The sequence below is a fragment of the Apus apus genome, chromosome 6 (genome assembly GCF_020740795.1).
Source record: "Apus apus isolate bApuApu2 chromosome 6, bApuApu2.pri.cur, whole genome shotgun sequence".
Taxonomy (NCBI): domain Eukaryota; kingdom Metazoa; phylum Chordata; class Aves; order Apodiformes; family Apodidae; genus Apus; species Apus apus.
This window is the reverse complement of record NC_067287.1, coordinates 27,197,694-27,223,519: the sequence shown is the minus strand read 5'-3', so window position 1 is coordinate 27,223,519 and position 25,826 is coordinate 27,197,694. Positions and strand designations below refer to the sequence as shown.

The 25,826-nt window shown below is 40.7% G+C and overlaps 3 protein-coding genes across 5 annotated transcripts in view; 1 reads left to right on the top strand and 2 right to left on the bottom strand.

Moving 5' to 3' along the window:
* The window catches only part of DYTN (dystrotelin), a 49,249-nt gene that overhangs the window by 22,994 nt on the left and 429 nt on the right, over positions 1-25,826 (top strand). Inside the window, exon 14 of one of the 2 annotated variants that reach the window (XM_051624122.1) lies at positions 23,721-23,902. The exons of the other annotated variant lie outside the window; for it this stretch is intronic. The gene's annotated coding sequence lies outside the window, so the exon portion shown is untranslated. Of the gene's footprint in view, positions 1-23,720; positions 23,903-25,826 lie in introns of those variants that run through there. 2 annotated transcript variants of the gene reach the window in all.
* On the bottom strand, positions 4-14,271 carry FAM237A (family with sequence similarity 237 member A). The gene is made up of 5 exons (XM_051623298.1): positions 14,154-14,271; positions 7,762-7,792; positions 7,353-7,400; positions 4,258-4,670; positions 4-183 (listed from the first exon to the last, which is right to left on the bottom strand). Exons 1-5 carry the CDS (start codon positions 14,269-14,271, stop codon positions 50-52), a joined length of 744 nt encoding a protein of 247 aa, XP_051479258.1. The 3' UTR covers positions 4-49.
* ADAM23 (ADAM metallopeptidase domain 23) overlaps positions 17,335-25,826 on the bottom strand; it is a 67,794-nt gene continuing 59,302 nt past the window's right edge. Inside the window, exons 26-27 of one of the 2 annotated variants that reach the window (XM_051624115.1) lie at positions 24,307-24,361; positions 17,335-20,607 (exon numbers count right to left, since the gene is read on the bottom strand). In XM_051624115.1, coding sequence (XP_051480075.1) covers positions 20,383-20,607; positions 24,307-24,361 — 280 coding nt within the window. In that variant the 3' untranslated portion in view covers positions 17,335-20,382. The remainder of the gene's footprint in view (positions 20,608-24,306; positions 24,362-25,826) is intronic. The other variant, XM_051624114.1, reaches the window with a different exon arrangement.

Genomic DNA, 25,826 nt, shown 5'->3' with positions numbered 1-25,826 from the left:
TAAACAGCAGTAGTTAAAAAATATCTACAAATCTGGATCTTGGACTGTGTCATTTCCTTTTTTCCCCTAGCTCTCCAATGATTCTTCCAAGCAATCTAGAGTTAATTTTATGCATGTGAATACTTGTTAAATCTTCAAATGAGTCTTTCTTCTTCAGTGACCTCTGAATATGAGAAAATATCCCTGAAAAGTGACATGAAAATGCATATAAGTAATAAATTCTCAAACAGCAAAGAGCAGCTGAATACTCAGTTTCCCACATCCTTTTTTCCCTCTGTCTCTAGCTGCTACTGGTCCCCACTAGCCATATCCCTCCATTTGCAAGTTGCCTTTCAGTGACAAGTTACTTTGATCTTTTCCCCAGCATAGGCCTTCAGTCTTCCTATAAAACCCTTCCACAAGTCTGCTCACAGTCTTACTGACTCACTGGCTTGTTGTCAACCTCCTTGCACAGTGGAGAAGATCTCTCACACTGTTTAGCAGCACGCTTGCTACTTTCTTGAGGAAATACAGGGCATTTTCTTTGCAGCAATCTCCAAAAGCCAGCAGCTTGGCTTTATCTCTTTTAGACACATGTCTTCTGAAAATATAAGTGGGTAACACAGTATCTGTTTATTTACCAGACAACAAATGTATAATACAGCAACTTTTGTCCCACTCCCCTCCCTAGCACCCTGCAGGCGTAGGAAGCAACTTATGTATGTCCCTGGCAGTTGAGCCAGGTGCAAGGGCTGATCTGAGCCCCATTACCTGCACCTGGGAGAGAGGTGTGCACAGCTGTGGCCACTCCAATTGGCAGGCTGGGGGGGGGGGTGCTGCTTGAGGAGAACAAAGGCAGAAAATAGGTGGAGGTTGTTGTGCTTGTATTCTTCAAATGCTTATGCTGGGAATCTGCTATGTGACTTCCTGAGTAGACTCTTTTTGTACTGCTGCTCTTCAGAAGATTTGCTGTGAGTACAAAAGCTATGTTTTCCTTGTGGTGCTTACATCTTACTTTGGAGTTGTTGCAACTATAGTGTATCTAACTCAAGTGTTGTAATACACTGGAAATGTTTTTATGAAATCTGCTTTTTTAAAGTGTTTGGGTTTTGTTATGGGAAAGAGATTAGTTGCTAATGATACCTTAGCCAGGTAACTGTGAAGGATTCCCCCCGCTTGTCTGTTTAAAGCTGGATAACACTTTCCTGCAGGATATCTAGGAAAGCTGAAATGCTGCTACACTGAGCAGCAGGATGAAGGCAGTTTGTCAGGTAACTCATTTCCAGCTGTTCTGATTCTGTTGTGTTTCATGTGGAGCTTGAAAAGTATCTTCAGACCTGTTAGTAACTACAGTAAGGAGCCTGGCAGGACTGGATTGGTTTGGAAAACTGTTTGAACCCAAAAGTCTGGACCTGGGCTACTTTTACCACTGTCTTGGTGTACACTCAATCAGACTTGTTTCCCAGGAGAACAAAGTATGGCAAACTGTGGAAGTGTTTCTTAGGTGCAATGGAGTAGTTCTGTTTAGTACTTCTGAGAAGCTCTGTTAAGGTCTTCACTAGTTTTTTTGGCATGCAGGCCTTTTCTGGTTGGTTGGTTGTTTTTAAGAAAAGCTCAGTTCCCAATACTCAGTTTTCACAATGACATAATAGGATTTATCCTTTAGTCCTGAAATCTAACACTAGAATAATAACACCTTAAGATCAGTATTTCTGTGCCAAGTTCAGATCTGTCTCGCTTTTCCAATCCAGTAACATGTTTAAGCAACTACAGTGAAGGCAACTTACAGATTGATCCTAACTTGAAATTAAAAAAATATTTTAAAATTGTAATTGTGTACATTTAAGAAGAAGATTTAGAAGCTCAGTATGGAGAAATAAAGATGTTACCAACAATTGCAAAAGTAACAGTATAAAGTAAAAAAATCTTACTTTATTGTTTGACCTAAAACAAGCCTACTGAAAGCTATTCAGATCCGCCTGTATAGACATGAAGTGCACAAGGTCATTAAAATGCTGTTAGAGCTGCTCCTTGGGGTAAGAAAACAGGCTTGTACATTGCTACGCATAAGAACCAGTAATTCTATTCCTCATCATTTGCTAGGATGTGATTTCTATCTGCAATCATTAACAATTGATTTCTGCTTTCACTGACTAAACAAGGCAGTAGGGTCATGGGTCACAAAGATTAAAACAGCTGGCTTTGTTAAGAAACTGAGAGACTTGGATAAGAGGATGGATAGCTCCCCCCCACACCCCCCCAAAAAAAAAAGAGGCTGTCACTGCTATAAGCTGCCTTATACTGACTGATGGTAATCAATTGTACAGAGAAACCAGATTAACTGATTAAAATTCACAAAAGAAAGAGGGAAAAGAATAGTGGGAGAATCTTTGTTTATCTTAAAAGAGTGAATACTTAGTAGTGTCTTAAAATCTCTCTGTATAGGAGTAACCAAAAGTAAACATTAATCACAAAACCCACAATTTGATTCTTCAAAATATATCAGACCATTAATCTTCACTGGAACAAAAGCTCTTTGTTTAGAAAAAATCACAGTGTGATATAGACATGAAGAGCCAGATAAAAATAAAAGGCTAAGGAGGAATTTAGACAGTGATATTCAAAGCTGCAATCCTGAAAACAAAAATTCATTTGGTGCTTTATCCTGGTGGGCATCTCGGTTTTTGAGGCAGGTACTGCTGCCTCGTGTTTGAATCTGCCTTCCATTTGCACCCAAAAGTGCACCAGTCTGGTCAGGAATGAGCAACTTGTGCCTTTTTGATGTCTGAGGCCCCTAGGAGAGGGTTTTGTGCTGCCTGCCATCAGCAAGGATCTTCTCAGAGCTGTGATAGCTCAGATTCTTTGCAGAGCAGGGTAGGATCCACTCCTTGGTTTTCAATTGCAGATAGTAATTGTTTGGCTCCGAGTTTAGAAACTGGCTCTGCATGACTTATGCCTTGGTCTGAGGGAGTGATTAAAACACCACTCCTATTTCCTAGCTTAATGGCTAGAATACTCTCTGTAGGTAATGGTGGTAAGGACCTCTTGATCCTTCCTTTCTCAAATCCTGTCTTTCAATACACAAAACATCTTAAGGTTTGTGGGCAAGAGCTGGACTGTCCAGTGGTATAGTGTGTCCCTGGGGTGGAAGAATCCTGAGTTCAAGTCCCTTTTTCAGAGATGTTCTAATGGGTAACTGCCCAGAGAGGTTCTTCATTATTCTATTGACATTACCCACAAACATATTAAGACACTGATCTAGGAAGTGGAGAGAAGGGTCTGAATTCATTCAAAGTGAAAAGGCAGTTCTTCCTTCTTCCTGTGGGCCCTGCGTGCTACGCTGTTGGTGATGGCAGCAGCACTTCTACCCCTCCATCAAATTGTAACACCTGCCCCTTTCCAAAGGTGAATAATCTCAAGAGCAGGATCAGAACTGAAGCCTTGGAAGGGACTTGAGATTTAGGAAAAATTACACTCTCCATTCCTACTGTGAATGGGGAGGCTAAATGACTTGCTACTTTCTGTAGGTTCTGCTGTCAAATGCCAGTTCTTAGCTTACTGCATTACTTATGCTTACTTTAAGCCTGGGGATTCTGCTCTGGGACTGGGAACCTGGAGATCAGGAATTGCAGCATTTAGTGTCAAAGGTAGTGTTCTTTCTTCTGAAGCTGGAGCTGTGTCTGAAAGCCTACATGCATCTGAGTTATAAGTCTGTTTCCAATATGTGTTGGGCAAAGCTACTAATACGGAAATAGGAAGTGTCTAGTGGTTGACTACTAGATGATAGATAAATTTATCCTTATTCTTCTGCTGAAAGACTGTTGCTTTCCACAGCTGTACCATTGTAATGCATTCCTGAGGTGACACACCTCCCCAGATCGGGAATTTGGAACTAACCTGTCCGTGGCACAACAGTGGTAGAAATGCTGGCATGGCACAGTATCTTTTTATGTTCGGTTGCTGAGCTGCCTTCTTTGTTTGAATCCTCCTATGTTTCACTTTCTACTGCCTCCCTGCCCCACACCCGCCCCCCCCCCCCCCCCCCCCCGGAAACTTATAAGCTGTCATTAGAGTTCAGGTTATTTGGAGGTCAAATTTTTACTGCGATCACTTTGAACATAAGCATAGCTCTGTACTGGATTGGGGGAAGTGGGAGTGGTTGTGTAGCACTGCCCTCTGGTTCTGTACTACTACTCTGAAAGACAATAAGCCTGTAACTTTCCTTTTCTACTAGATTCTAGTTATTGCCCATGAGATGTGTATTAAAGGAGTAGTAACCTTGGTTTCTCCTTGTGAACTGAGAATGTAGAGTTGTGATCTGTTCAGCTTCTGCTAGCTGCCTCCTCCCTAGGCCATGGGTTCTGGAGAGCACACAGTCCACGTAGATATCCCAGAAGAGCTGAGCCAGGTCCCAGAACAGAGCTCCGTGTTTCAAGTTCTCTGATGATTTCAGGAAGATCATGAAGTCCCAAAAGCCACTGACAGAGTCAGAAATGCGAGGCTTCCTCATCTCCAGTAAGACAGCTGAGGAGGATTCCCAACACTGAGGATCTGCTCGCCCAAGAGCTAGTGGATCAGTTTGGCTATGGCAGAGGAAAGGTGTCACACAGAACGCTCCCAGGATTAGCAGGGAGCAAGTGAGTCTCATGTTGCAGTGGATTCTTTGTCTGCTCCCAAGCTCCGTTGAGTCACTGAAATGTAACAAAACCAAAACATGAAAAACTTTGTGGTGTTAGGTGCAGAAACAAAGACCTAGTACCTCACATTGCATAGAAGGCACTTTAGATCTTGATAGTTGTTTCTCTGCTCTTTAAAGATCTCTTGTATGCTTTCTTGCATGCATGAATATAAATACTAGTGGAGTTGCATTACTCTGTGCAGCAGAAGCATGTGTTAAAATTTGTTAATAATCCTCAAATTCATATGATGAACTCTCTATCTGGAACTTCTTAATATTCAAAGTTTTTGGCCTTTCTTCATTTACAGATCCCTGACTTCTTTCAGTAAAATACATTCCTTTTCCCAGGGAATTTAAGCCTTCAGGTGGTCTTGCTTTCCTCAGAATTTTATGATCCCTTGAAAATAGGCTATAGATTCACAGGGATCTGAGTGGACAGCACGTGGAAAACTATTTGTTGAAAGTGTGCTCTAATGAATTAATGGTGGGTAGCAAAATCATCCATTGAACATGAGCATTTTACCTGCTAAAATGCAGAACAGGTCTGAAAAGACAGTACAGCAAAGCTACAGGAGAGCGGCTGTTTTGTACAGCATGTGTATGTGCATATGTATGTATAAAAGTACAGACACTTACTGCATATCACTAACAGTTGTCTGTTATGGTAGAATTGTGAAACTTGCTAAGTATCAGCTATAGTTTGAGAAATCCTGAGAATAAGCTTTTGCGGGGACAGAAAGACTCAGGTCTCCATCAGATTTCATGTCTAGTATGTGCTTCTATTGTGCATTTTCTAACAAGTTTCTAGTATTTTTAGTATTGCATTTTTGATACACATTTCTAATGTGTAACATGTTTGAGGATTGCTTTTAGCATAGCTCATGGCATATGGGGAACCTGCTGTCTGTGGAAATGGGCAACACCTGAGATCATCTTTTAGGGCAAACCTGTTTAGTGTGTGTGAATGTTCATGATTTTGTGGTTTTGTTTTGGTTGTTGGAGGCTGTTGAATGGGAAGAAGCTACCTCTCTTAATGATCTTAATAATCAACTGGTGTTTTGTGTAAAAAACAAAACAAAACAAACAACAACAACAACAAAAACCCAACAAAACAAAACACACCAAAAACCTCTTCCATGAGTGATCATCAAGAGTATAAGCAATGTTTCCCTCCTATGTGAAGAAAAATGTTGAAGGCAGAATAAGTGTGTGCAGCTAGATTATGTATGACAGGTAGTCCAGCCACAGCCAGTGTGCAAGACTAGGGAAGGGCAGGCTGCTTTGTGGAATATATTTCACTGTAGAGCGAAAGGACTCTTCAGATATTTCAGACCTGGCAATGACGGTCTCACCTAGCCAGCTATTTGGCTACCTGGTCAGGTTCTGGGAACATTTTGTAGGTATTCAGACTTTACTCTTCAACTGCTTACAGTCACTTTTCATAGTGCTGGTAGTAATGGTGTTCCCTCGTGCTGCTCCCAGATCTCCAGAAGCATCATTCTTCTGTACCCTATTGCACAAGGCAGGTTTAGATTACTTTCTCAGAGGCAAAACCAAAGACATCCTATGAGTCACTACTGCATTCTTACTTGTTTGTGCATCAGAGCCTTTCCACTGGGCAGCAGACACCTGTGCAAATATGCTATGGAATATGCACATATCTGTTTACTAAGACTTCCTCAAGGGACATAATTAACTTTGTTTGTCAAGCTTCTACAGTATTAGATATGACCATGGGGATTAAAAAAAAAACAAACAACAAAACTCACCAACAACAGATAGTTCAAACAAAGGAGTAATGCTATCATTGGCTTTTAAGGATGGTTCTGTCACTTGGACAGAGGCCATCTAGTTTGTGCTGGTTAACAGCTGAACTGGTTGCATTGCTATCTCTGCTCCAGAGCTCTTTTGGAAACTTTACAAGTTACAAAATTGGGTAAGACAAGGACAAGGGTCCTGGATTTGTCAGCAGTGTGAGCAAAGGGATTGTCCTGGGCTGGGGATTGGCAGGGCATTAATATAAGGGTGGGTGCCATTTCAGGTGTGGTGTGAATGGCAGCGGTACGTGTCAGCATCCAAGACCATTAGCCCTTATGGTCTGGTCAAACTTTTGCTGCTGGTCTTCTACAAGGCTCAGGATTTTTTTATTTATTGATTTATTTTTAGATAGCTGAGAGCTGAATTGATGCTCAAGAAATGTCAGTTTTCATTAATATCTTACCTGTGTGTGTGGTGAATGCTTCCATGTAATTCCCCCCTTCGCCCTCCAGTCTTCAAGGCTTTCTGTCCAGAAACTCAGGTTCGTGTGCGTGTGCTATTTACATCTTTTAGCTCTGACTCCCCCCCGCCCCCCTTTCTCAGAGTTTTAACCCCCATTCCACTTCCCGTCATGAATAGTGACTTACAATGGTATTAATGCAAAAGTTACTTAGTTCACTCGTGATCACTGTTGCACTTGTTTGGAGCTATTAGATGTGACTGGTCCCTCCATCCTAGACCTTAGAGATACCGAACCGGGTCCCACCGGGCAGGGCGGGTTCCCGCCTCGGTGGTGACCGGGCTTTGCCGAGCGTCTGCCGGGCGGCACGTCCCTGGGAGCTTCGCCAGCTCCGGGCGGTGCCGCCGCTACGCTGCGGGCTCCCCGCTCCCGTCCCTGCTCCTGTCCCGTCCCGCACGCTCCGCCCGCAGCACTTACCTCGGCGCTCCGGCGGACAGGGCAGGGCTCTCCGCGGCCGCCGCTCTCCTTAAGAAGCCGGAGCGGGCAGCCCCGCTTAGTTTTTACGTCAGGGCTCGGGGAGAAGCACCCACCCCCGAAACCCCAGCCGCTACTCCCGGGCACCCGGCGCTCCCTCTTCCCTTTGCGGAGTTGCCCATGCTGCGAGGTGGGCTGCACTCCTCTGCCCCGGCTGTCTCCCGCTCCTTGCGACACCCGGCAGCCCTGAGGCCAGCCCGGCAGCGGTGGTGCCTCTGGCTGAGGGGCAGCTGTGCACAGGGGCGGTGAGAGTCACAGACTCGGGCACTTAGCAGAGCTGCAGCCTTCCCCTGCCCCCTCTCCTAGGAGCGGTGCATCGGGAGGGGCCGAGAGTGAAAAAACAGGTCCCCACCTTTGAGCTCCAGTTGTCTGGGCCTGGCTCACTTCCTAGGCATCTTTGCTGTGCTTGACTGCGGGAGGTCCCTCCACCCCGGAGCAAGAGTTCACTAGAGCTATTTCCTGGCTAGGGCTCAGCCCATACAGCAGCAGGTCCAACGATCCTGGGAACTGAAGCAGAGTCCCAGAAGAAAGCCAGTAAAGGCATTAACTGCTGCAGTGGGGCTGAGCCGCTCACTGCAGCTCAATTCACACAACTTTAGGTAAAGGAGAGCTGCCCTGTTTGGCTGCACACTCTCTGGAGGGCCCTGGCTATACCTTCCCTCAAGAAAAAAAATAAAAAATAATGTAGTCTATTATTGTTGCGTTCTTTCTCTATGAGGTTCTCTCTCTACTGCCACCCCCTTGGAACATCTGCAAAACCTCTACAGGTTAAAGGAAAGAGGCTAAGCTAGTAGGGAAGTGGAAGGAAGCCATTGGTGAAAGGGCCATCACCTGGTACCTGCAGTGCAGAGAAAGAAGCCTGAGCTCAGTTCTGCAAGTGACAACTGTGTTCGCTGTGCCTGCTGTAGCCACCCTCTTGCATGCATAAATCATAGAACCCAAAGAGTTGGGGCTCCAGGAACAGGTTTATTAGTCAGTGTCAGGCATAGCTTTAACAGTAGCTATTTGTAGAAATAGAGAGGGTGTAACTACTCTTCATAACTCTTTGTACACTATAGGCCAAGTAATGTAGTGCTCTGCTGACTGTCTGAAGCCAGCATGGTTGCACCCATTCATACCAAAAGGGCAGTAGCCCATTTTTTTACAAGACTTTCACTGGCAGCTTGTTTCTTTCATTGCACTTTGAACCATAATACTTTCTCCATGAAGCAACTGCACATCAATAGCACCAAGTTTATCTTTGTTGAAGTCAGTGGGGCCACACTAGTTTATACCTGCTGTTGGCTTGAAACACTGACTTTTCTGTTAGTGATCTGTATCTTTGTAATTTACGTCTTCCTGTGCATCCAGTCCGTGTAAATGGAGAAGCATGTTCTTTTCCTAACACATGATCTTACAGTGCATCTATGATAACAAGCACTGTTGCTCTCTTCTGATGTTCTTATTGATCAATCCATGTGAACGTGTATTTTGTGTAAGTAATGCTACTTTTTAACAATAACAAACTTCTGGAGAGTGAGAGAATATCTGGCTAGAACCAATGTAGATAACTATATGGTAGGACTTTGGCAAATTTACAAATGTCCTATTTATTTCTCAAGAAGTGTGGGGATGGGAATGGGAGAATAGTGAGCAACAGCTGCTGAAACAAATTTCAGGAGGAACTGAAGAGTTTAATGCCTTGCTAGGAGTCCTTGCAACATGGCAGAAGGAAGTCTCTCATTGCATGTAGGATCTCCAACATTTCTCTGTGCTGTTAAACACAGGCTGTGTCAGTGAATATCCTTCTCCCTGGTTCTGCAGCTAAAATGATCCTTAAGGTTTTGTTGTTTTAAAGTCTGCTCTGTAGTAGTTGATTCTGGACCCATGTGCTATCTGCAGCCACCTTGGCAAGTGAGTAACCAGTATGTTTCTCCTAGCCACCATGTGTAGGGGGTTGAACTGGATGAGGGAGAGAAGGAAAGGGTGCCTGTAAAACACGGGTTTTGTGATGTAACCTCAGGGTAGAAAAGGCTCTGAGGCTGCTTTTGTTTATTGTTGGCCTGGGTGCAGGAGGCCAGACCAGAAGAAGACTAAGATGCCATACAAGTGTTTTTATTTGATGTTGCTGGGTTTGCTGTGCATTGCTCTACAGACTCCGCCCCATGCTCTTAGGGGTAGAGCAAAAGGCCGCAACTGGAAAAGTCAGACTGTTTCTTGTGAGTTGATAACGTTTCTTCCAAGCTGGAACCTTTCTAGATTAATTGTTAAGAAATTAGTTTGAGTCCCTTTCTGTGTAGCACTTTATCTGGTTTTGGATCAAGAAAGATGTTAGTTTAATTCCCCTCAGAATCTTTTTGGTAGACCCTAGAGTTCTGAACCAGGGTTTTTCAGAGAAATTAGAGTTGCTACTCAAGGGAAATACTGCTACAGATAAAATACTTGGCTCTACAAATACTTCCTGAGCCTACTACACTCTGTTCCCTCTGAACCAGAGCACTTGTATTCTATTTCTGGGAAAGAGGTTTTTGATAATTGGATTCTTCACCTCAACCTCCTAGTGGAGAAGAAACATAGAGGGATTGGCCATCTCATTCAGTTCAATGTGCTCTTCCTCACTAAAGCTTTCTGTGTCCTTTTTAGGCTATCAATAATATTTTTTTCATTGCACTACCTGATATATTCCCCTGACAGCCAGTGTTCACATCTTCAGTGAGTCAACATGTCTTATGAATTACTTTAATTCAGATGGGCTGTAGGTCATATCCTGAGTCATTTGCAAAAGGAGATTTTTATCTAGAAAAGTTGATTCTTTAGCTCATAGATGAGAGATTTCAGATCATGTAATGCTACAGAAATGATATTTCTACCAGAAAAATATAAAAATGTAAGCAAATGCTAAAAGGAGCAGTCCATAGGCATAGGGGATGGGAGGAGGGAAAAGTGGGAGGCCATCTCATTGGCCTTGTGTGAAGGTACATGCTGCTTGTCTGTTACTTCTATAAGCAGCTACATCTGGACCCAGTATCAAGCTTTGTAAAATAAACTGCATGATGAAAGAGACCTGTTTAAACCTTAATCCAAAACCTGCTTTAAAGACATGTTGTTAGCTCCAAGTTTGTGTTTTGCTGGATTGGGTTCCAAATTATCCCAGCTTTGTGTGAAAGCTGGCTAAGTGACAGCAAAGGCAAAACTTGTGATTCTCAGAGGGGGAAAACCCCAAAGGTCTTAGTTTTTAAATTCAAAGTACATGGCAGAGACTTGATTTTTCTTCAAAATCCATAAAGGAGAAGTGGGGAGTCTAACTCCCATTTATACCTTTGCAAATTTTCTTTTAAATTTGATAAATGTACCTGGGAGCTTTTTGGAAATGAAATGCTTATGCTTGATCCAAAGACTTGTTTCTGGATACTTTATTTTTAAGATTATATTTAGAGGCCTTCAAGTCATGACTCTCAGTGCACTCAGACTTAAACCACTGCCTAGTAAAGAACAGTGAAAGCCTCTAAATGCATAACTTGTTTGAGAAGTAGAGTATCTGTTTTAAAAAAAATTGAATCTAGGAAATTATGTAGGATAGGAAGCAGTCTGTATCCTATTAGAAGACTGTTGTTTTGTAAGTGGAAAGAGGGGCAAAATTGAACAAATTCTTCAACAAATTATTTGATCACACCCATACTCCCCATCCAAGGTGGCTTGTGTAAGTCTTGATAAGTAGTCTATATCTGAGTACTGGTATCGAGACATGGTTTTTTACACTTTTGATTTCAAGTTTTCTCATTTTATTTTTTTCTGGTGGACTGAATCTGCAGTCACAGTGTTTGATGACCCCACACTGCTCTAAACAATCTATCTAATGGATCTATTCTCTGTTGAAATGGCAAGCAGGAAAGCCAGTGGATGTGATGAGACGCTTAACTCATTCTAACAGGTAGAGAGATGTAGTTTCTTAAACACAGAAGTCTTCAGTTCTGTATGCTATTGGTGATGACCTGAATCACTTCCATGGAGCTTGCGGGCAAGACATGGAACAGGCTGGAGACCAGTGTATTTCTGGACCAGAATTTTTTTTTGCTGCTGTCTTGCTTCTGTTCCCTTAATTTGTGGCTATTGCCCTCTGCATGTCTCTGTCAAGAAGAATTTGGCTTGGTCTTTACAATTATTTGAAAGGGAAGGTACAGACTTTTTTAGTTCCTTCTTTTGAGGCCCAGTGAGCCAAGTTACCTTAAACCTGTCTTTATGAGGTAGCAGGAGCCCATCTTAGCTGCCATCTGTTATTTGGCCCTGCAAGAACACACACCACCACTACCAGGGGCTTCAATATCTCACCTAACAGGGCCTGTTAGTGCCTCTGACTTGTCACCTGTGAATGTGACACTATAAATGCAAATTACCTCTGTGAAGAATGTGACTATGAACCTCCCATATTTATATCTAGACTGAAGAATTCCAATAAAATAATAAAAAACTCAAGCTGATGAATATAGTACATTAAAAGTTAACTGTTTGTGTCCTTTGGGCAGGTTATCTCACTTTAACTATTCAACACAGTTTTTAGAGAAATTTTGATTCATTTTAATTTTTATTCCAAACAGCTATTAGTTTTGGAATGAAGGAATTAATTGCCATGTGGGTGCTGCATTGATGCTCTATGCTATTCCTGGTTTGGCCCCCTACTCCTTCCTCAAGTATTCACAGGCAACAAAGAAACCCTTCTCGCCTTCAGGGGTGCCGGGCAGAATTGAGAGTCACGCTGGGCATGTCAGGGTTAAAGGAGCAGTTCAGTGAAATATGCTCTTATACAACTGCCATTAACATCTAGGAAAGCAAACTTATTATGGGATCAATTCTTCCTAGTGTTATAGCCAAATCTTCTGGGGAAGAAACATGCTTTCACAGTGCTCTTTCTGGAATGTCAGTAGGGTTGCAATGTGGTCTCTCCTACCTTCTCTTGCTCTTAAGCATGTTTCTTTCCTGCAGCTCTTGGGAGAAAAGAGTGTTGGATGGTGCTTGTTGCAGGGCAGCTTCTTTACTGTGCCGGTGGGCCAGCCAGGGAAGAAGTATGGCAGCCCTGCCACTGCCTTGCTCACCCCACAGCACAGGCACTCCCCTGCCAGCTAGGACCTGGTGCTGGCAGCCTGCACATTCATATCTGTAGCTGATTGGGGAACTTAGTCTGCAAGAATAAATTGGGGGGGGGAGGTGACAGCAAAGTATTTAGGGCCAACAAAGGGGTTGGCACTCAAAGAGTACTTGGATCTCACTAAACCAGAGATGTGATGCTTTTTATGTACACTGATGATACTGCTGTTGTCAGAAGAAGAAATGTTGTTTTCATGCAAAATCTGATTACAGGTGTTGATATGTTGTCATGAATAACTTACTGGCAGGGAAATCTGCTTTATTGAATTATTTTTCCAAGTGAAATAGTACAAGCCCTCTTACTAAGTAAACTTTAACCAGACAAAACCCATACATTTTCAATAAGGAACAGTACAGTAGAGGTAGAAGGTGCATTGAATATTATTATTATTAATTTTATTATTATTTTGTGAATTTGTTTTATTTTTATTCTTTTTTAAAAATAGCTCAGGCCACTCAGCCTTTTGAACCACTGTTTTTCTTTCACAAAGCTACCCTTTGAAATCTATTGTCAATGGAGTTGCTTCAGAGGTCATATGACAGGGGAAATTCTCTGTAGTATCTTTAAATCGGAGCTTCTGGAGGGACTGTGGTATGATTTTAAAAAGTCCTTTCTCTCCTGTTCTAGTCTTAATTAGGCATGCCTAAAGAGCAGCATATGTAATGAAGAATTATAATATTTCTGAATGCCTGTGTGTGGGGCTGTCATAAACATATCAGCCAACCAGCCCTGCCCAAATACAGAGCTTCCTAGGCTAGATGCTAGAGATCACCTTTGAGTAAGATAGTTCCTGTCCTAGGGCCCTTACATTTGAAGTGAAAAATAGCTAACCCAAGTCAGGATCCTGCTATGTAAGGGAATTGTTTCTTCCTGCGAACAAGGCAGTTTTCAGTCTTGAGTTCAGGGCCTCCTTATTAAGCAAAGGAAAACTGAAAATCTTTAATAACCTGAAGCTTTTCAGTGACTGTTGGAGGGCACTATAATAGTTCTAGTTTCTTGGAACTGCTTTCTCATTACACAGAAATCCTAGTCAAGCATACATTGTCTGTAAACTATGGTATTGTTAACAATATCTGTGAGAGTAACTTCATAATGGAGCAAGTCTTGCAATAGCAATACAGAGAGATCAGATGTGCCTGAAAGGAAATGAGGGAGACGTGACCGACTCCAAAGCAAATAGGCTGTGCACTTTGCATCCATCCAATTTCATTGTTGTGCCACCCTTACTTGGAACAGGGCATGCTGACAAAGGAATAGATCTGAGGAGGAAATGGCTGGTCAGAATGTCAAATGCCTATATAAATATATGAATGGAGTATGGAGACTTAGACTGTCATCCTTGTATTTTAAAAGTAACATGAGCTTTCTCTTTGAAAGCACTGATTGAGACAGCTTAACGTGTCCAGGAGTGCTGCTACAGCAAGTTCTGTCAGTTCTTCTCTAATTACATAGCTGTTGGTGTGTTTTGGAGCAAACTAGACTGCTATAAACCATATTTTTGGAAGAGGTCCTTGTTAGGAAGAGAAACATCTCTTTACATGAGCTTGCCAAACTTAAGTGCTATAGACAGTTTGAGCTTTGAGTGTTCATAATGCTGCTGCCACGCAGCTCAGCATACTCACCAATGGAAAGTAGGGTGGGTGCTGTGCTAGCATGATCCAGGCTCTTCCTTTTGCTTGACAGCAAAAGGTGCCATTCAGCACATTGCCTTTGGGCAGGGGTCCTTAGGACATTGTTCATGGTGAGTCAAAGCTGCAAGGTCACAGAAAAAGCAGTTGCTGTTGCTAGTGCCATTTTCTTCTGTAACCCCCTGGGCAAGGGCACTGCCCCTTGAGCTGGTCTGTAGCTTGGTGGTTAACTGGGAAGGGAAGAGAGTTGTTTCTCAAGTAAGAAAATGCCTCTGCTGTTACAAATACTGTGAGTTATTTGGTTGTGCTGCAGCTCTACAAGGCACCCAGGTGCTCTGCCTCCTGGATTGGATACCAAGGGTAGATCTGTTCAGTTTTCTGGAATGCTAAATGCTCCTTTCTGGGAACAGCAAAGCTTTCACTTACTGATCAGGAGTGTTTCACTGTTCAGTGAATCCATAGCATCCTGAGTAATATGTGTACTGAAGAGTGCCCTCTAAAGAGCAGATAGATAGTAGATACTTAAAATCTCAACCTTGACAGACCAAACACCTCATCTATCAAAAACAGTCCTAAGTTAATGAGGTCAGTGGTTATTCTGGGCCAAGGCAAATTGTCAAATTTATACCTTGGATCTAATGTGTGAGGGCAACATGCATAAGGATATTGATTCTTGTTTCCATATAACTATGAATATGCACATAGTACTTTCAAAGGAGTCAAATGGGGAAACTTGGAGCTGTCAGTTATTAGCCCAGTGCTTCCTGCAACAGAAGCAAGTTTAGCACAGCTGCCATGAAGTTACCAGTTTTTAATTTCTCTTAAAGCTTTTGCAAATAGCACTACATTTGACATATCTAGACACTTTTCATTCTTTAGAAGAGACTGGTCATCATCTTAGCTGGAGATAAGAAACCAGTCAAAAGTACTGTTTGCTTGTGTCACTATTTAGCTGGATGTGGTCCAGGTTAGACTGCAGAGAAGTGCATGTTTATGTGTGGGGACAGTTCCTTTCTGTAGAAGAGGTAAAGCTGATCTTGTGGAACCACAGCATGTTACCAGTCTGTAAGGTAATGTGTGTCTTTTTTTTCATGCCTTGACCATCAGTTAAAAGTACTATAGCTGTAATAACCTGCATTTCTCTCAACTATGCAGGGCTTCAAGCAATAGGCAAAGCCATAGGTAGTGCAGATGAAAACCTATTGCTTCACAGTCCAACAAGCAAATTCAAAGCTTACAGTATTTGGTTTGATGGCTGAGGAAATCTGTCAATGTGTGATACATGGACAGAGAATTTTCTTAAAGTGGTGCAGTGTTGTGCTTAAGAAGTCTGAGAACTGGACTTGGACCAGATTTGTTCAGTTTCTACCTCTCCACAGTGAAGTGTCACATAACTGTGTCAGGGCTGGGTGAGGGCTTCAGACTAAACCCAGCCTTTGCAGGGGAACTACCAGGAGACTGAGGCTCTGGTTAGGTCAGTGCTGAGAGCAGCAGCTTCTCCCCTCACCCCTGCCCTGGTTTGTGTGATGGATGCTGGGCACAGCTGTGTCCTGCATGTAAGAGTAGGTGAAAAATAGTTTCTTTGTACTTTGAGTTACCAGCTTTGGTGGGGAAGTTCTTGTACTAGCTCAAACTGCCACATGAAAGCATGGCCTGCTACACTATTAGCGGTAAAGATGAAGTGTGTTCTGTGACTTAGGACAAAAACAGGTCTTTTTAAAATAAAATTTTAACAGCAAATAGCATTTTGAGTTATGCTACCTTCAGCAGTTTGTGGTTGCTCAGAAATATACACATTGAGTAGATGTCTATGCTGGTCTGACGTGGAGTCCTTGCACTTACCTAGAAACCATATGTCCTCGTGGTTACATGTTTCCAATAAATAACTCATTCAACAAACTGACAAAAAAAAAAAAAAAATGTGCTTCTGTGCTTGCTGAGTTCTGAGCAATACATCTCTAAGCTGAGTTAGAGGACATGCAGCTTTAATGTTTTTATGACCTTTTCATTAGTACTAAAATTCCTCATTACTTATTTAACTTTTTCCTTCAAGCTTTCTGGGGGCACGTTTGTATTTCTGATGGATGATTCATATTAATATTTTTCAGCTCTTGTAGGTAGTAAGTGCATTTAGACAAAAGAGGGGGGTTTGTTTTGTACAACATGACTTGCTGTTGTGTTGGTTTTGTTCTTAATAGTAAGTGTCTCAGCAAGACCACTCTTCTATTTCATGGTATAACTGTGGAAGTTTTCAAAAAACAATTTTAAGCATTTTTCTTGTAAAATCAAAAGCAGATATGCATCTATCTGTATATAGAGCTTTTGTATTTGTGTACTGCAAAAGGCTTCACTCCTATTTAGGAATGGCTGTCTACTATAGTTATAGCCAAAATGTTGCATGTTCATATTAAGTTTATGGAGAAATCCTCCTATATTCAAATGACAGGAAATAAAAGTAGACTATAGTGGTTCCACCAGTGACTGTGTTCCCTTATTCTGTATTTCTAAATGAGAAATAGGCTTTCACACAGAAACTTGGGAGATACTCAGGCAAAAGTGTGCATTGTTTCCCTGTCTGGAGCTGGAGAAAGCAGAAATGTTACCAGTAGTTACTTGGTTACTGTCACGCATGCATCTAGTTGTTCCAGGCTGGCTTCACTGGAGTTAGTCTGGTTAGTCTGGCAAAAAAAAAAAAAAAAAAAAAGGCAAAAAAAACAAAGGGAAACTGAAGTTCATTCTGTAATGCATTAAAATTATGGCTATATTATTGGGTTATTGTGAGGCCTTCAATGTTTTTAAAAGATAATTACCGAAAGTCTAAAATTATTTAATTATGTACTTCAGACTTTTGAACTGCAAAAGGCAGGCTTCCCTCTGCTAGTGATTGCACTCAGTGAAGCCAGCAGCTGGGGCTGAAGCAGGCCCAGCCCCCCCACATCTGTGCAGCCCTGGGTGCTGAGGCGCTGGTCCCAAGCAGGTTGGAAAGCCTGCATGCAGTGTCCTCTCTCAGACAGAACCCTGCCATGAGATGGGACATGGTCTTTAAGGTCTTTAATACAAGAAAACTCCAGTCAATTTCCACTACTATAAAGGTGGTAATATCTTGAACACAGAAATTAAGTAAAATGGAGGGAATAAATAAGGAAAAAAGGATTGAAAATTAAAAACTACTCCATTCCATGTTCATTATGCTTTTAATACTCATCTTGCTAAGATGCAGAACAAGGACTATTGAATTTCCATTCATTAGCAGCCAACAAGACATGAATGAGTATTAACTTCAAACAAAAATGGATTTATAACATCAAGTTGTGCAATTAAAAAAATAATTACAAATCATTATTAAAAGGAAGAGTAACAGTGGAAGCAATAATGAATATAAAACATGACTGATTAGACTTACAACATAACTTCAAGTATTCTATGGCATTTCCTTAGACATTTGTCTTAAATTTGTTTGTGCAGTACCCATCTTTGCATAGTAAAGAAAAATCAGTTAAACTCCAGCCTTAATTAACCTGTTTCTTTTAACATGCACCTATACAGCTGTTAATTTGCCTAGCAGACTTCTAGGAGGTTCAGGTCAATTCAATGAGAACATGCAGCAAACTGAAACAAGCTATACAGTTACCACAGTTTCTTGTCTAGATGAATAGATATATCATGGAACAAATGTACAGTGGATGAAATGGAGGCAGTGCAGACCAGGTCTTCCTTTGATGATGCTTTGTGATGAACAAATTAACACTAAAGGCATATGTACTGCTCAGAGCACAGCAAAGGTGGGATGTAGAAAATCAACCTCTGTTGAACCCAGTGCTTTAATTGTCTGCCACCACAGAAAGCACCCCAGCCTGTTCCTGCTCTGAGCTGAGTTATTGCTTGTCTTCTGTTCATGCAGGGCAGAAAACAGATGTATTCTTCCACAGACACACAATGGCTGATGAGTGGAGCATAAATTCGGTTGAGAAATCATAATTCCTATGAAACTGCTGGTGTAAATTAAAAAGTTACTCCAGCACTGAACATATGTACATAGTATTTGGGGACCACTGTGGTCTGATTTAAACATCACCTCACAGTAAAAATGTTGTTTGTGAAATGCTTCTCGAAGGTTTATTACACAGGTAGCTTATGTACATCTAGCTGATTTTACTTAATTTTTGGTAATCACAAGTGCTTCTGCTGTGGGTTACACTTGCTTTGGAAGCAGAACCCTAACAAAGCTGGGGAGTATGTTCCCAAGCAAAGTACTTTTAGAGGATAATAATACAGCTGCAAGTATTTTTGGTTTGCCATAGAAGTATGGTCACTAACTTCATTTTACTTGAAGCCAGGCTGGAATTTTTCAGAATAAGATCTAGAATATATATCAAAGTTGACTACCTGTGTGCAGCACCTTTAAATCATAATGTAGTAAATGTTAGTATGATTATGTCAAAGCTCTTTAAAAACATCTAATAATAACTCTCAACCAAAAACAATATATTGTCATTCTCTTGTGAGACTGTTGGATTGAACATTATATTAGTAAGAAATATAATTGAAATGGGATTTTCTAAGTCACAGAAAATCTGCAGCATTTTTTTAACGTTGTGACTCTTAGAGCTAACTCAGGAAATGGATTTCCACTGAACAAAGATGGAATAAGTAGTGCATAACTGGACTTGTGTTGTTACCAATACCCAACTTCTAAATTTAAAATTACAGACGTTTCTAATTCTGGTTATCAGATGCAGCAATGAAATTTTCAGGTCACTTCCCTTATACAAACTGAATTACCAAACTTTTAAATCAGGCTGAAAAAGATGAGCCAGACTGTACAGCTCTGTACTTTAAGGGAGGCCTAAACTAGACATCTTGATGCCCTTCTCAAGCCAAATACAGCCAGGCCAGCCTGGTCACTAGGGAACAGTACTGCCTGCCCCGCATTTCTCTGCAAGAAACTGCACACAAGGTGTACCTGAAAGTAATTACAACATACAACCCCTGAAGTTACAAGGGATTTTGCACATTTTATGATGGTAACTAGCTACCAGGAGCAAAGAGTCAAAGTATTAATTTTGCATTACACTTCAAAGAGTGAGATGCATCAAAGAGATACAGGGAGTGAGTTAGAAATGTCAGTACCCTTTGCAATCTGGTTTGGGTGGGTGGGCAGAAGGCAAGAGAAGATTAACTCATTTCAAGCTTTTAACATTTTATGAATATTTTAAGGCTTATTTAAGTTTTTAGTTCATGGGATCTGCACAGGAAAAAAAGAAGCTATAGCTGAAAAAAAAAAAAAGCTTGGCACTTCTGTGATCAGTTTGAGAAGGTGTCACTTATCTTACATTGCACTAAGAAAAATCTGTATAATAGCCAAAAAAAAAGTAGTCCAGACTTATAGTGAATACATAGATATGTATTTATACATTTTAATTGTTTTTGGTTTCAAGCATACAAACTTAAGTTCACATCTGTTTGGTGTCAGAACTCCCTGCATCTGCATGCTATTATCTGCCCTTTTTTGAGCAAGCCCAGAACATCCACTGTACAACATGCTACAGAAATAAAAGGGAAGCAAAAAATCCCAAAACCAAACCCAACATCAAAAATAGATTTACATAAAGAATAGAACCTTTTTATATGGAAATCCTTTTCTCTCATATATATATATAATCTGTGAAAATGATATTCAAAATCTTATTTCCATATTTACACTTTTTCCTTCTTGGAAGAATTACATCCATCTTTCAATAGCTTCCATACCCAACAGACTCTGGGCCCAGGAGACCAAAACAAAGGTGGATAGTGAGCTCCCAGAGCAGGGAACTCTTAAGTCCAGCAGCAGAATGCACTGCGTGGCTGGAAAAGTTTTCAGAGCCTGGTGTTGGCTTCCCAGTGGTTTGTATTTGTTGGGCTGTAGATTCTGCTTGGGGTCAGCTTGCTAGCTTGGTTGTTTGTATGTGAGCCATGCAGGTTACCCTTTCAAAATTAGCTCTTCATGCCACTGGAGTCTGATAAGAAAAAGGAAGTCATGCGAACTCAAGTGAAGTTAGAGTGCCAGCAGGCTGGAAAAAAATCTTCTATGTCATTGTTTTGGAACAGTTCTCTTATTGCACTTGGTCTGTGTGTCTCCTTTGTTTGAGGAAAGAAAAAACCCACCTGATTTTGAAACAGTTAGTTTGTAACACTTGTTAATTTTAACAAAAGAAAGGTGAATGGAGGAAGTCTTTTAAACTTATCTCCAAAAAGGACAGTCTTCTATTACCTCAAATCCTAGCATCTCAATTCTGTGTTTATAGTTACTGTTTCTCGTGTTCTTCCTTACTGATTTAGTTCCTGTGCAGCTACAGCAAAGACACATCATACCCAAAATCCAGTAGTGCAAGAAGAAGCTTTTTGAATTGCAGTTCTTCAGATAGGGCCTTGCTGACTTGGGTCGAACCTTCGTTTTTTGACATTTCTTCCAGGTTGCATCAAAAGGAGATGAAAAGAGAAAAATGCAATACATTAGTCAGATACAACAGGAACAAAGCCATTGCCGATGTCATAGTAGGGTAAAAGGCTCACACTGAGACAGTTTTAAGAAGTAACTTTTCCAAGGGGTAACAATTTAAGGAATTTGGTTGCACGCTTTCTATAGCGTAGTATCAACTATTGACTTCCTTATGCAATTTAAAGATCATATTGGCACACACAGTTCAATTATTTCTGCAGCACTTGAAGTGGTGCTCTGCATTTGTAGCAACTTTGAGGCTATAGTAATGTGTGTGCTCACTGGGCCAGGAAAACATGCATATTCCTAAGGGGAAGGAGTCAGAAGTGCCAGTACTGGAATTACATAAGCACACAGAGACTTGTTCTTGGAGCAACTGCCCATGTTTGGCTATAGCAGAACACCAGACTTTAGGTATTGCAGTGTAACAAAAAGTGAGTATCTGTGTGAGCACTTACCACACTTGACCAGAGCTGCTATGGATCTTAGTGAAGTGCAAAATATAGCAAAGACATTGCATTCGAAGGAGACGGGACTGTTTTGTAAACTGGGTGATTAGAATTTCATGTTAACAGTGGGTAGGAAGCGGGTCAGTGATATCCAGTCTCCTGCGATACGATATCCTATGTCAAACGGCAAGGCGTTAGGAAGCAACAACAAAAGTTGGGTGCGACCTCCCCAGTATCTGGCTTTATGTGGGGCATCAGGCAAGGGGCTCATGCATTTAGTTTTAACATTGGGCATATGCACCACTACCACCACCAAACTGACATGCAAAAAATAGAGAAACATAAATCCCCTATCCATCAATTCCATAAAGCTACAGACCAATCCCAGGATTTTCTATTTTCTGCAGTCCTTCTAACTACTAACACTGTGACAATATTTCTAAATACACTATATGCAAGATTTGCCTGGTGTTTTAAGAGACTAATGGGTATATGCAAAGGCAATTTTTCTTTGTGAAGACTATCAGACTGGTAGTTCTTGGCCAGCCTTTGTTTTTTTTTGTTTTTCTCTTGGTTACCACCAGTACCTACATGTTTGCAAGGTGAATGCTTTAAGTGTTGCTGGTTTCTGAATGATCACTATATTAATATTTCAATCATTTCCCCTCTAAGTGTACGGTACTAATGCTCCTTTTGAATTAGGCTGACATTATTTCAATATACACAGGTAAATTTGAGATGAGTAAATTATTTTTTTCAGGCGAACTAGTAGAACTGCATGATAGGAAGTATGAATATAATATAACTTGGTTAATTGTGAGTTAACCTGCTTTGCATCCTGCCAATCTCAAGTGGGTACAGGACATAGCTGCTTCTCTCCCCCCTCTGCCACCTCTCCTTTAAATACTATCTAGCATACTTGAATTCAAATGCTACCAATGAGCAATTAATTAGTCAGTCTCCTTAAAAAAAATGATCAATACACATAAAAAAATCCAGATGACGTAACCTGTCCTCCTACTCTAGGGCAAGTACACTGTTCCAGTTTGCTTGAAGAGGGCAAGTCATTAAAACATACACTGAATTACATTCTGTTACATGAGCTTATTTTAATTAACTAAATGGACTTTATGAGTCTTAAAACAAGGCACAGAGGACAGATGCTATGCTAGCTTCCCAGTACAATTCTTGTAACAAAACTCTTTTGACTTTTATCCTATCCAGTCTTTTCTAACTTATCTCCACGAGTGCAGTATTCTAGTAAAGACCATTTATGGTTGTATGACAGCTCCAAGCAGCACCCATGCCATGGGACAACAGGCAAAGTCTGCTGTGTCCTCGCCATGTGTTCTGTCCAAACCATGTATTTACTTATTTCCTAGTTTTATCCAGCAGAAATAACTCTTCAAGGAATAAAATACTAACCAAACCACTGCCTTTCTTCACTTAGGACATTCTGTTAACAGTGTTAGATGAGAGGGAAATGTGAAGAACTAAAAGACCATTTAACATAAGAACCTCAAATAGTCTGAAATATGGAACATCAGGTACAGCATTAATCAAGGAATACAGGACACATGCAAAGCTTGAAAAAGAGCCTGCTGCATCCCCCTCCTGTGATCGTAGCACTCCAGAGGGCAGGCAGGTATTACCCTATTCTAGCTATTCTGATTTCCCTGACAAGCTTTAAATACTTCATCCCAAATTACCAACCATGTTAATACTGAAATGAAACAGCAGTCTTACTTAAATCAGCAAATATAACAAGTCTCTCCCATGAAAATTACAATATAAAGAAAGGAAACTAGGTGTGTATCAGGTCCTGGATATTTATATATCTCTTTATAGCTACACATTATACAAGTACAGGTTCCTTTTAGTCTGATTCAGTACAATGAGAAGGCAGGAGCAGAAGAGTTCTCTGTGGAAGGACAGATAGGAGAATGATGCTGTTTCCTAGTTCCTTGTTGTTCTGTGTCGAAGATCTTGGAACATTAGCTTCTTTTTACATTTAATGTTTTAATGCCTTTTTAAATAACAAGGGTCAGCCTTTCAGTCTGTAATCCAACTAGAAAAATTGTCTCTGACAAAAACAAAACTGTAGGAGATTCTGAATTGAAAAAGCATGTCATGCTACAGCACATCACTGCCTTGGTAACATGGTCATCTTTAAAAATGAAAAATATTTCAGAAAACTGGTCCAAAACCCCCTGGATTTAGATAAGAAATACTTTGCTGTAATCCTCTGGGGTTTTTTGGGTTTTTGTTGGTTTTGGTTTTTTCCAACTAATTTGGAATGTGGTTACACAGTATATTACTTGCAAATCTGTGTCTTTGTCTGCAATCGCATAAATACAAACCTTTACTTAAGTATTTAAAGGTTTATTCAAAGCAAGTATTTTAACCACTTCAAATAGCTAATGTTTTCACATAGGCAGTACTGAAGCATGGTTCAAATGCTGAAAAAGAGATTAAATAAATAACCTTCTGCTACAAAACTGATTCAAATTCACAAAATGCCAGACTAAAATTAACAGGTTAAATAAGACTTTGACCTGCCATTTATTCTAGTAGTTTGCAAAAAAGTGCAACAATGCCTTGCGTTTGATTCTCATGTTGATGCTTGTGTAGTGACGACTGCATTTAGGTCATGATACGTGCTTTGTGGAAACGCTGCTCAGGAACCCAAGTTGCCTTCCTTGCTAAATCGCCATTAGGATTCCACTGCCTTATCATTCAGAAACTTTTGGGGTTTAAATGCATCTGCATAGACTAGTTGAAAAATTGGCATCTGCAAGGACTGACTGGGTAAGTCTTTGGTCCATCCATTAATCTTCCATTAAAGGTAGAAATCAGTTGAGCCTTGTGTAGTATTTTAAAGCTGTTGGTGTTAGACTGCAGTAAGGGAGTCCTACTGAAGTAAAATCTACTTCCTGACAAGGCTTCCATCCACAGCCTCTACCTTTAAGCCACCTGACTTGGGTAATGAGGCTCTATACCCCCTAAAACTATCAGTTAAATTTTATTTCCTATTCTATGCATACATTAACTTGATTAGAAAAAATTAACCTAGGATTCATTCTTGAAACTGGATGTCATTTTTGGTTTTTTACTTTGTGTTTCCAATTGTGCATCAAGCCTTCTTTTACACTTTCCCTCCAACCCCCACCCCTTACCACCTCAGTTCATGAACAAAGTTTGCTTAGTTGCAGCTTACGTTTGATATGGACTTGACACCACAGTACCGTATGTTCATATGAACATCTGATAACCTGTGAAACAGAAATCACATCTCCCAGTTTGTAAAGCATTAGCTACCTTCTCTGACAGTTGCAGAGACTAAACATATCACTTGCTTAAAAAGGAAAAGTTAAAATCCTCTTTATTCTCCTCAGCTGTACCTCCAGATATATCTGAAGCAAAACATCAGGGGGTCTACATGTACAAGCCCTCCCTTGGTATACAAGTCTTTTCAGTTCCCCTCTGACCCCCAGAAGAAACATGCACTTCAAGCTGTGAGCTCGGCCAGGCCAGTGTATTTGAGGTTCTGCTACAGAATCAACATTTGTATCTCACTCTTTGAGAATATGAGCTTCAAGAGAATTTCCCAGTACAGATTCTCTACAGGGATAACAAGCTTCTACATTTGGACAAGCAAATGACAGCAGGATGCAAAGCTGAACACTTGTGAGAGTGGTTTGAGAGAAGTGGAACAGAAGGCAGAAAGAAACAATTGTTTAAATGCTGTGTTGTTATAGACAGGAAGATCTGCATTCATGCAGGTTCTCACGTGTAGATATCCCAACTGCTCACACAGCTGCTAGCAGGTAAAAGAGCAAAGGTTGTCACAGCACAAGACAGCTTAAAAAGATTAGGAGGAAGAAACTGTCTGATGTTTTTTATTTTAATGACTTGTGTTTTAAACAAATTACCTTCTGCAATTCAAATGTGTTATTTAGGAATGAGTACTCTGTCTGGAAAGTCTATGAATTGCTAAGTAACAGACATATTTTGGATAGCAGAAAATTAGTCCAGAAGTATAAGTTGATATTTATTTTTTTCCCAACCAAATCTATCTTGGTTAATTCCCATGGGTAGCTGCTTATTGCAATGTTCTAGTATTACACCTTTAAACGTGCAAGGCATTGTTTTTAATAAATCAAAAATTTTAACAGAAATGTTAAATTAATGCAAGCCTTGCAGAAAATTTGGCTGTATTTTTTAAAAAGCTAATTGCAGTGAAGTGCAGCAGAAAAAACCCCCTCAGTTCTGCAACTAACTGAAATATGCTTTCATTAGGTTAAAAGAAAACACTCTCCTGTAATTCTAAATCTGTAGGATTTGGTAGAAAAGATGTACTGGTATTAGTTAATGTTATAGAATATGTCCAAGTATTACAGGGAGTCTGTGAGTAAGCATTATTCCCTGCCTGGGCCTTTGCACAGAAGAAATCTTTCAAGCCATCAAGTTAAGAGAATCCCAGTTCCTTCTTGTGTTAACATCACATAGGAACCCATGTCTGTCACTGCATATTCTAAAATACACCCTCATTTTCATTTCTTTGATCACAGATTTGATGAAACTACATACTAAAAATGCATAAATACTAACTTATTTTCCTGTTTATAAACATGGAAAATACAAATCTCAGCCATATGAAACACAAAGCAAAACACATAGGACTGAATTAAAACTACACTGTCTGAAGCAGCCCTGTAGTTACTTATAAATACTGGA

Bases quoted from the DNA above. Each gene is read 5' to 3' on its own strand.
- FAM237A (XM_051623298.1), bottom strand. From the start codon at position 14,271: ATGAACAATGTCCTAAGGACCCCTGCCCAAAGGCAATGTGCTGAATGG. The intron at 7,401-7,761 runs GTGGGGACCTGT...CGGCTTCTTAAG, and splicing joins CAGACAACTGGAGCTCAAAG to GAGAGCGGCGGCCGCGGAGA. The intron at 184-4,257 runs GTTACTACTCCT...GTCACTTTTCAG, and splicing joins GTTCACAAGGAGAAACCAAG to GGATATTTTCTCATATTCAG.